The sequence below is a fragment of the Marmota marmota genome, unplaced genomic scaffold (assembly GCF_001458135.2).
Source record: "Marmota marmota marmota unplaced genomic scaffold, marMar, whole genome shotgun sequence".
NCBI classification, from domain to species: Eukaryota; Metazoa; Chordata; class Mammalia; order Rodentia; family Sciuridae; genus Marmota; species Marmota marmota.
Genome location: NW_026000185.1, coordinates 21,931,324 through 21,947,590, shown reverse-complemented (window position 1 = coordinate 21,947,590; position 16,267 = coordinate 21,931,324). Strand labels below are relative to the sequence as shown.

The 16,267-nt window shown below is 36.7% G+C and overlaps 1 protein-coding gene and 1 long non-coding RNA gene across 9 annotated transcripts in view; one reads left to right on the top strand and one right to left on the bottom strand.

Annotated features, from left to right (window-relative positions):
* Window positions 1-398: 398 nt before the first annotated feature.
* LOC107146991 (endogenous retrovirus group K member 7 Env polyprotein-like) overlaps window positions 399-16,267 on the bottom strand; it is a 26,451-nt gene continuing 10,582 nt past the window's right edge. For 2 of the 8 annotated variants that reach the window (XM_048789856.1, XM_048789862.1), the window contains exons 3-5: window positions 8,678-8,757; window positions 5,221-5,312; window positions 399-3,659 (exon numbers count right to left, since the gene is read on the bottom strand). In XM_048789856.1, coding sequence (XP_048645813.1) covers window positions 1,720-2,934 — 1,215 coding nt within the window. In that variant the 5' untranslated portion in view covers window positions 2,935-3,659; window positions 5,221-5,312; window positions 8,678-8,757 and the 3' untranslated portion in view covers window positions 399-1,719. The remainder of the gene's footprint in view (window positions 3,660-5,220; window positions 5,313-8,677; window positions 8,758-16,267) is intronic. The other 6 variants (XM_048789855.1, XM_048789861.1, XM_048789858.1 and 3 more) reach the window with 5 other exon arrangements.
* LOC125612374 overlaps window positions 12,695-16,267 on the top strand; it is a 20,311-nt gene continuing 16,738 nt past the window's right edge. The window contains exon 1 of the long non-coding RNA XR_007342730.1: window positions 12,695-12,771. This is a non-coding gene — a long non-coding RNA (uncharacterized LOC125612374). The remainder of the gene's footprint in view (window positions 12,772-16,267) is intronic.

Here is a 16,267-nt window from a genome sequence, read left to right as displayed (position 1 = left end):
TTTTGAGAATGGTAAAGAGAGAAGCCAGCTGGTTTCAGAGACACCCAGGTAGGAGAGAGTTTGAATGAAGAGTGGAATTGAGGGTATTAGGTGCAGGACAGACTGAATAAGTTGTCTGCAGGGCATGCCAAACAAAGTTAGCTACAGGATGACCTGGCTTCTCAAACCCTCTGTCTGGTTCTTTACCACCTGTTTGCTTCAAGCCCAAACACCCAAGCCCCCATTCAAAGCTGAACACTTAACCCCCATTGTGCCAACAAGGCAGCTTGAAGACCCAGAGACCCCATTAGATTTGGGCTATAAAAACTCCCTATGTGCCAGGGTCCTGCCCTAGCAGGGTCCAGGGAGTCCTGAAGGATGAGTGGCATCTGCAAAAAGATGAGACAGGAGTCGTTCCATTGGAGCAATCTCCAGAGAGAGAGAGCTCTAATGCAGCTTTCTCTGGGTCATCTTTTATTGCAATTTTTCTCATCATTAGAAATTCAGAATACGTCATTAATTATACAATTTAAAACTTTGCCAAGACACGACATTTCCTTAACCATAATTAGGGGTACAAAAAATGTAACATAAATTTACATTTTTCCAGGATATGACCTTTAGTTATTTAATTATTAAGAGTACAGAATCATTAATAAAATGTGTCACTAATTTACATTTTTCAGATTTTCCCAAGATCTACTATTTTCCCCAAGATATGCTATTTTCTTATTAACTAATGCCAAACTACATAACCAGACTTTAATTCTCCTAACCTATCATTAACCTTTAAGTTTAAAGTACACCTTTACTTTATTTCTAATCTAAAATTCCCATCTAAAAAAGTACCCTTAAATCTTATACTTAAAATATCCTAAAGTTTATAAATCATTCTTAAAACATATCAGAAGCCCATACAACTAAAAACTTAAGAATTTCTAAACCAAAAATCTAAATAGGATAATATTTCTAACATTATTCTAAAAGTACATCTTATAAAGCTACTTTAATTAATTCCTAAATTTATTCTCATAAAACTGGTTGAGCTGCTTTCTCAAAGAGTTTCTTTGTTTCTCAGTCAAGGTGCACTAGTTCTCATATCTTTATAATCTTTCTCAATAGAAAGTAAGTTCTAAATATTAGTTCACTTTCCGCCAATATTAACTATGCTCATCATAAATCCCTATATAAAGTAAAAAGGGGTTTATAAAAAGAGAAGAATATATCTTTATATGTTTTAACTTTCCTAAGTGTATAATATAACTTTGCTCAATCAGGAATGAGGCTACATATGGTGGGCTTTGTAAAATCAGCATAATAATTAGGTTTTCTAAGAGGCCGGAAATATGAGCTTGGGTTCTAGTTGATATAATCAATGTGGTGCCTAAAATTCTCATGACCTTTCAGAAAATGATTGTTGTCCATTATCAGATTTGTCCTCAATGTACTGAGGTAGAAGAACAGCCTTCTACTTTGTCCTTGATATGCTGAGGGGTAGTAGAACAGCCTTCAAGGCATGAACTACCTGTTATGTTCTAGCCATCTGAAATTTAATTTGTTTGGCATTTAACATACTCATGCCTCCTGTCAGGAACATAAGCATGAAAATGAAAAGTCCCAATTACATAAAAAAGGGTCTCATGGTTTCAGTTTCCCACCAACCAGCGCAGCTTTGCCAGCATTCATCCTCACCGTGACCCTGTCAAGACAGTGGGAGAGTGGCTTTGCCAGCACTTATTCTCACTGTGACCCTGTCAAGACAGTGAGTGGGGGATCACCTTCATCAATTCCCCCTTTTTTATTTTTTAAATGAAGTAACTGTAGTTCCAGATGGGCTGAACGAATTCCATGACTCAGCAATTTGAAGAGGACTGGAAGGACAAGAATAAGGATGAGAATAATTAAAATACTTATACCACTATTAATTAAAATAGAAAATAAGGTTTTGTTAAAAACTAAAGAATTCAATTTAGAAACAAAAGTATCAGCTAATTCTGGAATGGATATTTCTGAAGTACGTGCCTGACTAATGTCTTTAATCTTTTCCTGTAATTTCTCTATATCTAGGGTTAAATTAGTGTTTTTCCATACTCCTCTAGCTTCTAACTTCCTATCTTTACGTTCTTGAATCATAAGTGCAGTAGAAATATTTTTTGACAACTGATTTACATGATGAGCAGTATGAACTTCTTTAACTAATGTAGTAGTGGAAGCAACCATGGACCCTATTATACCAATTAATGCTGAAATTCCTAAAATTAAAGCAGCTACAAAACGTTTAGGTCTAATTAGGGCTTGATTAACTAAATCTAATGCTTGTAACCCAGGATCATCATACCAAATAGAATCTAATTTAACAGGCAACATAATATAAGAAGGTTGATGTACAATTAAAATGAAATTAGAATATGAAATACTAGGATCAATACAGTTTGTTAATGTACAACCTTCACAAACAACATCATAAGTTTCATTCTCTAATTTTGAAATCTTTAGTGTTCCTTGATTTCTAAGTAATATTGCATAAGGGGATCCTACACAAGCCATAACAAAATAACTCTCATATGCTGAAAAAGGCCTATTCATATGCATTATGTCTAAGGAATCCAATAACCTATAAAGTTCTGTATAAACCTGATAATGTTGTTTAATTTTAGTAAAATATAAAGGGGTGACCCATCCAGCTGAGAACCATGTATTCATGGGCTTAAGTGGAACACTCTTAATAGTTTGTTCTCGAGGAGTATACCATGGTGATGATAAAAGTTTACAAGCATCATAATCAGGTTCAGAAATAGAAAAATCATATATTGGAAAAGAAGAATTTTTTGGAAAGAGTTTAAATCCTCTTTCAATAAACATACATTTATGCCAGATTGGAAATCCAAATTGTCTATCTATCCTTACCCATGAATGATCAAGATGGGACTCAGCTTTTTCAGAAATTTGAAACATAGGAGGGGGGCTTTTCTGAAGGCAAATTTTCTTTAAAATCAGGAAAATTTAGAGTTAAAATAGAAAGTTTCCAAATATCCCTTATACCTCTTTCCTCATTTGGAGAATTTGTCATAAAAGTTCTATAATTAAGTGGTATACAACTCACAGTTTGAATAACATTATAGTTAAAACAAAGAGGAGGTAAATTACTGTGACCCTTAAAACTAAAATTTTGAGTTGATATAGGATTAATAAAAGAATTAGATTCACCCCCCAGAAGATTAGTATTATTGGTAAATACCTTGATATCTCCTTTTCCCCAAGTAGTTAGATGAAATAAAGGTGGATCAGTATAGTATGCCCAATAATATTCAGAAGACACATTGGTTACCTGACAGGCCAGAATAGCTAGCATAGCAACAAACATAGTCTCAGGAGTGCAAGGGTTTGACTGAGTAGAAATAAGTTCTCGAGCTTGATGAGTCAATCATTTTAATTGTCCCCAAGTTGGCAGTTCTGTAGATCTTGTAGAAGATGCTCATCTGAATAAGGATTGAGGATCATCAAAGTTCATTCGGGAGAGAGATGGAATCAAGGTAGTCATCAAATCTTCCTCAGGCACTGTGGTCAATGGTGGGAAGTATCGGAGACTTGGAGGGCATGATCTGTTCTGCTTTCTGGTCCGGAAGCTGGACATAGGGTCGAATCAGTCTGTCAGGAATCCAAATGGGGGAATCTGCGTCCTGAGGGAAGACACAAGCATATCCTCGCCCACAAGTTAGTAATACATCAGGTCCTTTCCATTTACCTGTCAAAAGATCTTTCCATTTTACCAAGGATTTTGCTGACATTTTTTTTCATTTTCCCAATGTCTTAACATAGGAGTTACTCCTTTATAATCACAATTAAAATGATTAATCACAAACAAAGCATGTTGTAAGACATGATGAGGAGAACTATATTTATATTCTATTTATATTAGTAATTTGAGCTTTCAATGTTTGATGAGCTCTCTCAACTATAGCTTGTCCTTGAGGATTATAAGGGATTCCCATAGAATGAGAAATTTTAAACATATCAAAATTTTTAAAAAGCATTTGAAGTATAAGCTGGTGCATTATCTGTTTTTAATGCTTTAGGCATTCCCAAATATGAGAAACAAATAAACAAGTGTTGCACTACATCTTTTTATGCTTCCCCAGTTCTTGCTGAGGCAATAATCACATGAGAGAAAGTATCAACAACAACATGAACATAACTTAGTTTTCCAAATGAAGGAATATGAGTAACATCCATTTGCCATAGATCATTAGGTCTTAAACCATGAGGATTAACCCCCATGGGTAAAGTTGGCAGTAATGATGGACAGGTTTGACAATTTCTGACAATAGTTCTAGCTGATTCCCTAGGGATATGAAATTGCTATGGAAGGGCAGAAGCATTTTGATGATGTAAAGTATGACCAACTGTAGCTTCCTGAACAGTAAGAATTTGGGGTCTGGTTAATGAATCTGCCAATGCATTGCCTTGTGACAATTCTCCTGGTAAGTTAGGATGTCCTTGAATATGCCCTATAAAATAAGGATGTTGTCTATCTAAAATCAACTTCTGTAAAAACTTTAAATAATGAAAAATTGTAGTCTTATGCTGAGGGAGAGAAGCTGTCTCTATATGAGGAAAAATTTTCACAATATATTGAGAATCAGTGTATAAGTTAAACATTTGATCTTTTAATTGAGTAAAAGCCATAATTACAGCTATTATTTCTGCCCTCTGAGCAGAGGTTTCCTCTGTCTGTTGGACATAAGTTTTATCATTAATAACTAAAGATGCTCGTCCATTTGAGGAGCCATCAGTGAAAACTAAAGCTGCTGGTTGAGATAAAGGTTCATAAGAAAACAATTTTGGAAAAATAACAGAGTGATTCTTAACTAAATATAACAAAGGGTGAGATGGCAAATGAAACTTAATATGACCACAATATCCCTGTAAAGCTATTTGCCAATCTTCAGAATGTTCCGTAAGTGTATTTAATTGATCTCTAGAATAAGGAATCACCAAATTATGCATTTATTTCCCAAATAACTCTCTACTTCTATGTCTTCCTTTTATTATTAATAAAGCAATCACAGTAGGGTACGAGCAAATAACCTTTTTAGAAGTAACTGGCATATGTTTCCACTCTAAAGGACCTGACTGCCATAATACTCCTGTGGGTATATGAGGAGTAGGTAAAATAAGAAAATCCCAAGTTTGAGTATAATCAACTATGTGTAATTGTTGTTTATTAGTAGCGTCTCCTACCTTATTTAAAGCCAATTTAGCTTCTTCTGTCAAAATACGAGAAGAGTGTGGGTTAGAGTCTCCTTTCAAAATATCAAATAAGGGTTGAAGTTCTGCAGTAGTAAGTTTCAAAAAAGGATGAATCCAATTAATATCTCCTAAAAGTTTTTGAAAATCATTTAAAGTTTGTAAATGATCAATCTGTAATTTTAAATTTTGATGGGAAACAGTTTGAGTATTTATAATTCTACCCAAATAATTGTAAGGAGGTGATTGCTGAATTTTATCTGGGGCAATGATTAAACCAAAATTTTGTAAGGACTGTGTCAATATTAATAATATATGATGAAGCAACTGAACATCTTTATGAGAAATTAATATGTCATCTATATAATGAATAATATAGGCATCTTTATATTTATCTCTTATTGGTTGTATTGCTGATGCAACATATTTTTTGACAGAGAGTAGGACTATTTTTCATACCTTGAGGCAACACCTTCCATTGAAAACGTTGATATGGCCATTTTAAACTGACAGAGGGAAGGCTAAAAGCAAACCTTTTATGATCATCAGGATGTAATGGAATAGTAAAAAAGCAATCTTGTAAGTCTATTACCATAACATGAGATCCTTTAGGGACAGTTACTGGAGAGGTGAGTCCTGGTTGTAAGGAACCCATATCCTCCATAGTAGCATTTATAGCTCTTAAATCTTGTAATAATCTCCATTTACCTAATTTCTTTTTAATAAGAAGTATAGGAGTATTCCATGGACTATTAGAAGGTTCTATGTGTTTTAAATTAAGTTGTTCCTTAACCAACAAGTCTGCAGCCTGTAATTTTTCTGTTGTTAGGGGCCATTGTTCTACCCATACAGGCTCTTCATTTTTCCAAGTCATTTTATCTGCTGTTTCAACAATGGCCTCAATTCAAAATCCTGTTGAGCCTCTTCTACAAAAGCAGTACACAGAGAAACTCCCATTTTAAACATTATATCTCGGCCCCATAAAGTAAAAGGAAGAGAAGGAATAACATATGGCTGAAAAGTTCCTGAATTTTTGTCATCAGCCCATTTAAGTATTTGAGTGCTTTTTGCCAAATTAGTAGCAGTTCCAAGTCCCATAAGTGTTGAGGGAGTTACTGTTGTAGGCCAGGTTGAAGGCCAATCTTTTCCAGCTATACAAGTAACCTCTGCTCCTGTATCTAATAATCCATCAATTATTTTTCCCTGAATCTCTAGTTTTTTCATAGGATGAGAATTTTGAATTTTTTGAACCCAGAATGCCATATCACTAGAACCAAATCCTCTTGTTTGTCTTTTTTCATTTGAAATAGCTCGGTTTCTGATAGATAAATAGGGGAGTAGCAAGATTTGAGCAATTCTTTGTACTTTATGAATAATCAAAGTCTTTTGAGATGAAGGTTCTATTAAAATCTTAATTTCTCCAGTATAATCAGAATCAACAATTCCAGGAATAACTTTGATTCCCTGTAGGGAAGCAGAGCTTCTTCCTAGAATAAGACCAAAAGTTCCTTTAGGTAAAGGTCCATAAATTTTAGTAGGTATAGCTAGAACAGAAGAGTCTGAGGTTTAACTACTGATTCTGAAGATGCCAAATCTAATCCTGCTGAATCTGGGGTGGCTCTTAATAAAGCCCTTATAGTATATCCTGTTGAAAAAGATTGTTGATGGCCTCCATTATTTAAGGGGCCCAAGGCTGGCCCCATTACCAGTTTCCCAGTAATGGATTGGCAGTCATTTGTGGAAATTTTTGAGACATTGGTCCACCTTCTAAAAGTCTCCCATCTTTATAAAATTTAGAGCGACACTGCTTTGCCCAGTGAAATCCCTTATTGCAAAGTGGGCATAAACTTTTGGGTCTAGATATCTGATTAGGAACTCTGTTTCCTTTATTTTGAAAGTTTTTATTAGGACAAATTTTACTAAAATGATCTGTCTGTCCACAAGGAAAACAGCTTTGATTTCCTTTATTTTGTTCTCTATTTTGAAGCCTTTTAAGAAACTGAGCATTTGTTTGTCCCTGTAATGCTGCAGCTATGGCTACACCTTGCAAATATGAGGGTGATACATCAGCACAAACCTTAACAAAAGCAGATAAATTTCCTTTCTTTCTAATAGGTCTTAGGAGTGTCTGACATGCAGTATTTGCATTTTCAAAAGCTAATTGTTTGATTACAATTTGTGAAGCTTCATTATTAGTTATAATTTTTTCCACTGATTCTTTTAATCGAGACAAAAATTCCTCAAAAGGTTCTTCAGGCTTTTGTTTTATACTATTTAAGCCATAAGTTTTAACTCCTTTATTTTCCAATTGTCTCCAAGCATTAACTGCTAAATCTGAGCACTGGATTAAGGCAGGCTGAGGCGAATGTAATTGATCACTTGGCTGAGCCCAATCATTTTCTCCCATTAACATATCAAAAGTAACTTCACTATTTATAGATCTATTATATCGAGAGCGTTCTTTAGCTCTATCTTCATAATCTGTTTTCCATAATAAGAATGTCCCTCTGGGGAGACAAGATTTTGCAGTAGCAAACCAATCATATGGAGTCATCCTTCTAGTGGCAATAATCTCTACTATCTGTAAAGTATAAGGAGAAGTGGGTCCATAATCATGAACAGATTGTTTTAATTCTTTTGAAATTTTTAAAGGAAGGGGCTCCCATTGAGGCATATAGTGTTCATCATTTGAATCAAAAGTGATAGGGAGAGTAAAACTTAGATCTCCAGATTGTAGAGCCTCTCTCATAGCTCCTTTAAATCCTACATTCTGTGAAGAAGGAGGTAGGGTATTTTTTATTTTGGAACCTAATTTATTTTTTGTAGAAGGTTTTGTAAGAGGTCTACAAGGACGTGTATTTATAGGGGCAAAGAATTCTTCATTATGATATTCAATAGGTGCTTCTTCTAAATTATCTTCACTTTTTAAACAAGACTGATCCTCCTCCTCATCTTTTTTTAGGACATAAATTTCGCTTCTAGAGTCCTTCCTTAGGGGAGTTTCTTCAGTATGGGCAGTTGAATTAATTCTATTTAAGGTTTCAGCTTCATGAGCTGGATCTAACATATCTTTTCAAAGATTCCATAATGCTATAACATCTACAGGCATATTTTCTGGTCCATAATTAGAGTAATATGCTTTTAAAGCTTCTCCTATTTTTACCCATGTTTTTAAATCTAAGGTTCCCTCTTCTGGGAACCAAGGGCAACATTCCTGAATAAAATAAAAAAACCTCTGTAATTGTGAAGTGAAAACCTGAATTCCTTTTTTTCTAAGCATATGTTTAACAATATCGATGAATAATCCTCGTTCCTTAGATTCTGTATTTCCCATTTTTCTTTTACCTAATTACCCACTCTTACCTGTTCTACCAACAGGGGGCTCATGAAACCCACAGGTAATGGCCTATCCACTCTGAAAAACAAGGGGGCAAATGCCGAGGGGGATTACCTTCAGTTACCTGGTTCGGGCGCCAATTGCTGGGGTCCTGCCCTAGCAGGGTCCAGGGAGTCCTGAAGGATGAGTGGTGTCTGCAAAAAGATGAGACAGGAGTCATTGCATTGGAGCAATCTCCAGAGAGAGAGCTCTAATGCAGCTTTCTCTGGGTCATCTTTTATTGCAATTTTTCTCATCATTAGAAATTCAGAATACGTCATTGATTATACAATTTAAAACTTTGCCAAGACATGACATTTCCTTAACCATAATTAGGGGTACAAAAAATGTAACATTAATTTGCATTTTTCCAGGATATGACCTTTAGTTATTTAATTATTAAGAGTACAGAATCATTAATAAAATGTGTCACTAATTTACATTTTTCAGATTTTCCCAAGATTTACTATTTTCCCCAAGATATGCTATTTTCTTATTAACTAATGCCAAACTACATAACCAGACTCTAAGTCTCCTAACCTATCATTAACCTTTAAGTTTAAAGTACACCTTTACTTTATTTCTAATCTAAAATTCCCATCTAAAAAAGTACCCTTAAATCTTATACTTAAAATATCCTAAAGTTTATAAATCATTCTTAAAACATATCAGAAACCCATACAACTAAAAACTTAAGAATTTCTAAACCAAAAATCTAAATAGGATAATATTTCTAACATTATTCTAAAAATACATCTTATAAAGCTACTTTAATTAATTCCTAAATTTATTCTCATAAAACTGGTTGAGCTGCTTTCTCAAAGAGTTTCTTTGTTTCTCAGTCAAGGTGCACTAGTTCTCATATCTTTATAATCTTTCTCAATAGAAAGTAAGTTCTAAACATTAGTTCACTTTCCGCCAATATTAACTATGCTCATCATAAATCCCTATATAAAGTAAAAAGGGGTTTATAAAAAGAGAAGAATATATCTTTATATGTTTTAACTTTCCTAAGTGTATAATATAACTTTCCTCCATCAAGAATGAGGCTACATATGGTGGGCTTTGTAAAATAAGCATAATAATTAGGTTTTCAAAGAGGCCGGAAATATGAGCTTGGGCTCTAGTTGATATAATCAATGTGGTGCCTAAAATTCTCATGACCTTTCAGAAAATGATTGTTGTCCATTATCAGATTTGTCCTCAATGTACTGAGGTAGAAGAACAGCCTTCTACTTTGTCCTTGATATGCTGAGGGGTAGTAGAACAGCCTTCAAGGCATGAACTACCTGTTATGTTCTAGCCATCTGAAATTTAATTTGTTTGGCATTTAACATACTCAGGCCTCCTGACAGGAACATAAGCATGAAAATGAAAAGTCCCAATTACATAAAAAAGGGTCTCATGGTTTCGGTTTCCCACCAACCAGTGCGGCTTTGCCAGCATTCATCCTCACCGTGACCCTGTCAAGACAGTGAGTGGGGGATCGCCTTCACCACCTGTGCCTGTTCCTTCCCTTTATCATAAAGTTCATTCAGACTCTGGTGGGTAAAAATTTGTAATCAAGCTTTTAACCAGCTTCTCCTCAAGAATAACCAACTCCTGGCTACTGATGATACCTTCAGTTGAGATCTATGCCTAATGGACTGACATCTTCATGGATCTGCGGTGGCAAGGAACCTTCGTTGATCTGGTTCCTGAAGTTATCCCAGTTCTCTCTGCCCTCCTGTGGGGGCTCCCTACTTCCCTCCTATTCTCCCACACTGCCCCATCTCAGCAGGAAGCAGCCAGAATGAGTAAACACCCACTCTCATTTAATAACAAAGAGGGGGGAATGTTGGGAGTCACCCTGGCTCCAAAGACTAACTTTCCCACCCCCACCCCCCGAAAAGAGCTGTCCAATGGTGAGCCCTGCCGGCTCACATGATCCTTACCTACCAATCAGACTAGCCCTGATGGATCACATGATCCTTACCCACCAATCAGACTAGCCCTGCTGGTTCACATGATCCTTACCCACCAATAAGACTAGCGCTGCTGGCTCACATGATCCTTACCCACAAATCAGAAAGCACCCCATGCCAACTGTCAAACCATTCAACCATAAAACTGTCATAACTGTCAAATCACCCCCAGCTTTATAAATATAAAGAGCTGTTCCTCAATAAACAGGCATTTTCTTCGATGACGAGCCTTGTTCGTTCTTTCACTAACCCAGACTCTTGTATGCAGCAAGTCTAAGCTTCAAGTTTGAGGATGAAGTAAAATCATTCCACAATAAACAAAAGTTAAGAGAATCTGCAGGTAGAAAACAGGCAGTTCAACACATCCTTGGCAAAATTTTTCATAGAGTAAATAAAAAATGATAATGAAAACCAAGAGTGGGAGGTAGTACAGTAAAGGAAGATCTAATCATAGAGGAAAATCAAGTTCAAGTTAAATAACAAAAATAAACCAATATGGCTGGATACACATACAATATCTCAATAGTAACCTTAAATGTTAATGGCTTAAACTCACCATTCAAAAGACATAGGATAGTAGACTGGATTTAAAATAAAAGATGCTACAATATGCTACCTACAAGAGACTCAATAGATAGGAAAAGACATACAGAGACTGAAGGTGAAAAGTTGAGAAATCTCATACCACTCACATTGACCTAAGAAGCAAGCAGGGGTGTCCATACTCATATCAAATAAGGTAGACTTCTAACCAAAGTTTATCAAAAGGAACAAAGAAGGAACCTACATACTGCTCAAAGAACCCATACACGAAGAAGACATAACAATCATTAATATATATGTCCAAACCATGGTGCAGCTATGTTCATCTAAAAAACTCTTCTCAATTTCAAGAGTCAAATAGTCCACAGAACAATAATCATGTGTGATTTTAACACACCTCTCTCACCACTGGAGAGATCTTCCAAACAAATTTGAATAAAGAAACTATAGAACTCAATAACACAGTTAATAATATAGACTTAATTGACATATATAAAATATCAACCAACATCAAGAGGATACCCTGTCTTCTCAGCAGCACAAGGATCCTTCTCAAAAATAGACCCTATATTATGCCACAGGGAAACTCTTAGCAAATACAGGGGAGTAGAGTTACTACCATGCATTTTATTCCATCAAAATGGAATGAAATTGGAAATCAATGATAAAATAAGGAAGAAAAATTTCTTCATCACTTGGAGAATGAACAATATGCTACTGAATGTTCATTTATGGGTTACAGAAGACATCAAGAAGGAAATTAAAAAATTCTTAGAGGTTAATGAAAACACAGACACAATATATTGAAATCCCTGGGACACTATGAAGGCAGTACTAAGAGGAAAAATCATTGCATGAAGTCTATTCCTTAAAAAAAGAAAGAGCCAACAAGTAAATAACCTCACAGTACACCTCAGAGCCCTAGAAAAAGAAGAATAAACCAGCAGCAAAAGCAGTAAAGGGAAGCAATAATTAAAATCAGAGCTGAAATCAGTGAAATAGAAACAAAAGAAACATTTGGAAAAATTGACAAACTCACAGTTGGTTCTTTGAAAAAATACATAAGATTGACAGACCCTTAGCCATTCTAATGAAGAGAAGAAGAGAGAGAACCCAAATTACTAGCATATGTGATGAAAAAGGCAATATCAAAACAGACACTACCGAAATGCAGAAGATAATTAGAAAATTTTGAAACTGTAACTCTAATAAAATAGAAGATAATGAAGGCATCGCTAAATTCCTAAAGTCATATGACCTGCCCAGATTGAGTCAGGAAGATATACACAACTTAAAGAGACCAATATCAAGTGAGGACATAGAAGAAGCAATCAAAAGGTTACCAACCAAGAAAGGCCCAGGACCAGATGGATATACAGCCAAAATTTTACAAGACCTTTCAATAAGTACTAATACCAATACTCTTCAATCTATTTCAGCAAATAGAAAAAGAGGGAGTACATCCAACTTCATTCTCTGAGGCTAATATTACCCTGATTCCAAAATCAGACAAAGACACCTGAAATAAAGAAAACTTCAGACCAATATCTCTAATGAATATAGAGGCAAAAATCCTCAATTAAATTCTGGCAAATCAAATACAAAAACATATCAAAAAGATCATGCACCATGATCACGTGGGATTCATCCCAGGTATTCAAGGTTGTCTCAATATACGGAAATCAAATAATGCCATTCATCATATCAATAAGACTTCAAGATAAGAACCATATGGCCATCTCAATAGATGCAGAAAAAGCATTTGACAAAATACAGCACCCCTTTAAGTTCAAAACACTGGAAAAACTATGGATAACAGGAACTCATCTCAACATCATAAAAGCTATCTCTGCAAAGCCTCAGGCCAACAGTATTCTAAACACAGAAAAAATGGAAGGCATTGCCTTGACAAACTGCAACAAGACAGGAATTCCATTTTCACCACTTCTGTTCAAAAGAAAGAAGTCCTTTTCTCTTTATAAATATATTAACTTAGGTATTTTTTAAAGTCAAGGAAAGCTGACTAACACAAAAATGAATGTGAATTTGTATGCTGAAAGCTGGTCTTGACAGAGTATGTTTCCTGCAGACAGTCTTGTGATGTGGAACATCTTAGATATGGTCTCCTGGGATAATCTAGAGGGCATGAGTCCCCATCAGACACACGGGAAGGTGGACCACCAGAGTCTTCAAAGAAGGAAGGGATTCCTAAGGTGGCCAGAGCTGCAGCTACCTCAGGGCTGGTGGCTCCTTTTGTGCCTTATTATTATTATTATTATTATTATTATTATTATTTATTAGTTGTTGGACACAATACCTTTATTTTATTTATTTGTATGTGGTGCTAAGGATTGAACCCAGGGCCTCACACATGATAGGTGAGCACTTTACCGCTGAGCCATAACCCCAGCCACCCACCATGCCCAATTATTGACCCACATGGTGCCTGAGCACCATGGATTCACCCTCATGAATCCTACCTCTCCCCACTTCCAGCCCCCATGTGAATATGTTGGGGAAGATGGTGTCTATTTTCCTCTTTCCAGAAGATCAGCAACCCTCTTCAGTGGAGGAAGAGGAAGAAGGCTCTCTTCAAAAAAGTCTGAAGTATAGATGTGTTAGGTAGGACTTTCCAATATTAGAAAAGAGACTAACTGTGTGACTTAGGAATAAAAGGAGTGTTTAAAACTATGAGTGAGAAGAAATGTTCTGGTGCCAGCCTGAAATTCTTATCCAGTGTGGGTATAAGGATTCACCCTATTAAAACTTTAAAGAGACACCAGAGGCAAAACTAAAGTTCCACTGCTTAAGTTCTCCTACCCAGAGGGCCAGACAGGCAAGGTAAGCTGCTCAGGGCCCCAGAGGTAGTACCCCACTGGATGCTGCTTCCCCCCTAAAGGGAATCATTAGCACTCCTATTCCTTAAGGAAAGAGCCCCTTCCTAGTCCCTTCAATGCCTTCTTGATTTTCTTTCCTTTCCCTCAACTTATCATAAATTGCCCTGGACTAGTGTTGGCAAAAGTAGACATAATCATAAATGGAGACAGTCATCGCAGTGTAACTTCAAACTAGAATATAATTCCAAGACCAAGATTTCCCTGAACATCAAACCTGGAAACTTCTGTTTACTGCTACCTGAATATGTTATGATGATGTCAATGATACCCTTGGTTAACATGACCACTGAACTCTCACCAAGCTCCAGGAGCCCTGATAAGGATGTTTACATATTTCCTTATTCAATTACCAAGGAGGGAACAAAGACTTAGAGGAGTCAGCTGCACAAGGTTTCAAAGCCAGCCAACAGAGCCAAGTCCAGGCCTGGAGGATGCGTTGCACACCTGACCATGATGCAATCCTCAGAACAGGGACCTGGAAATTCACGGTAGTACTCTCCTTGAGGCACCAAGTCAGCTTGGAGTTATGTGCTATTCTTCCCTATTTACAATAAAGTCCCTCTCCTGGTCTTTGCTGGCTTTTAATTAACAAATTTATTTGACCCATTCCAAGCATGCAGGGTTTTCTATGTTTGGAATATGGTCTGGAGTTTTTTGAGAGCAAAAGCACTGGGGATGGGTAGTAAAAAGATATGGCCTGTAGCTATGAAGGTGGTGACAGGATCAGGGGTCTTCTATATCTCAAAGGAGATGATTACATGATTACATAAACCCTAGTTTGAAGTAGGCAAACAGAGTCAGTATTTAGAGACCATGACATGGCTCTCTAGATGTGAGCTTGATCTCATTATAGGACTGAGTAAAGCCATGTGCCAAAGTTGTTCGTATGTGTTTGTGTGTGTGTGTGTGTGTGTGTGTGTATCCTACTACTCAGTGGGGATGTTTCAAAACTCTGTAGAAAACAGTATCTCAGTGAAAGTGTCAATGTAGTTAATACAAATGCAAACAACATGGTGCACACCTGTAATCCCAGCAGCTTAAAAGGCTGAGGCAGGAGGTTCATGAGTTCAAAGCCATACTTAGCAAAAAGAGAGGCTCTAAGCAACTCAGTGAGACCCTGTCTCTAAATAAAATACAAAATAAGGCTGGGGATATGGCTCAGTGGCTGAGTGCCCTGAGTTCAATCCCTGGTACCCCCACAAAGATAGACAGACAGACAGACACACACACACACACACACAAACAAACACAGGCTTGGGAGGTGGGTTCCTTCTGCTTGAATTATTAGCAGTCTTTCCTCTTCAAGGCCCTTCAGCTCTGATTTTTGACTTCCCAGTCTGTAAAAAGCTGAGAATATCTTCCTCAGCATTTATGAAGTGAATAAGCTTTTCACAAATATTCCAATTTACCTTCCCCTCTCGATAAAATGATTTTATATTTCACCCACTTAAAAAAAATTTTAAAAAATGTTCCTCACACATGCCAGGCAAGTGCACTACCACTGAGCCACAGACCCAGCCCTTTTTGGCCAATTTTGAAGTTAAAGGTGACTGTGTGCATTGCCAGTTAGTGAAATAGGAATGAAAGTGACTTTGTCACTGCAAGGCAGAAGCTTTGAGAATTGGTGTGGTCTGTGTCTTAGCCCATGTTCTGTTGCTTTAACAGAATATTACACAATAGGTAAATTATAAAAAAGAAAAGAATTTCTCACACGTTTGGAGACTAAAAAGAGCATGGCGTCAGTGTCTGGCCAGGCCTTTGTGCTGCATTGTAACATGGAAGAAACACAAGTAGAGAAAGCAAGCTGAACTCATCCTTTCACAAAGATTCCACTGATAATGAACTCACTCCTGCAATAAAAGGCTTAATCCATTGGCAAGGGTGGTGCCTTTTTGTCCTAATCATCCCTTAAAGATCCCACCTCTCAAAGGTGCCACCTCTGTTACACTGGCAATTAAATTTCACCGTGAGCATTGGAGGGGACATTGAAACCACAGCAGTCTGCCTCTTCCTCCTCCAGGACTTCCCATCAGCCTGGGTCCCTGGGTGCCTTTGATGAACACTTTTTCTACTCTCCATTTCTAGCCATGCTAGAAATAGATAGAGAGTTCAGTGTGTTTTCAGGCATCTGCTGGCGTCTTGAAACCTACCCCATGTGAATAAAAGGAACTACTGTAATTTCTTTAGCAGAAGTTCTTAAAAAAAGAGAGAGATAAGAATATCATGCTAAGTGAAGTAAGCCAATCCCCAAACCAAAGGCC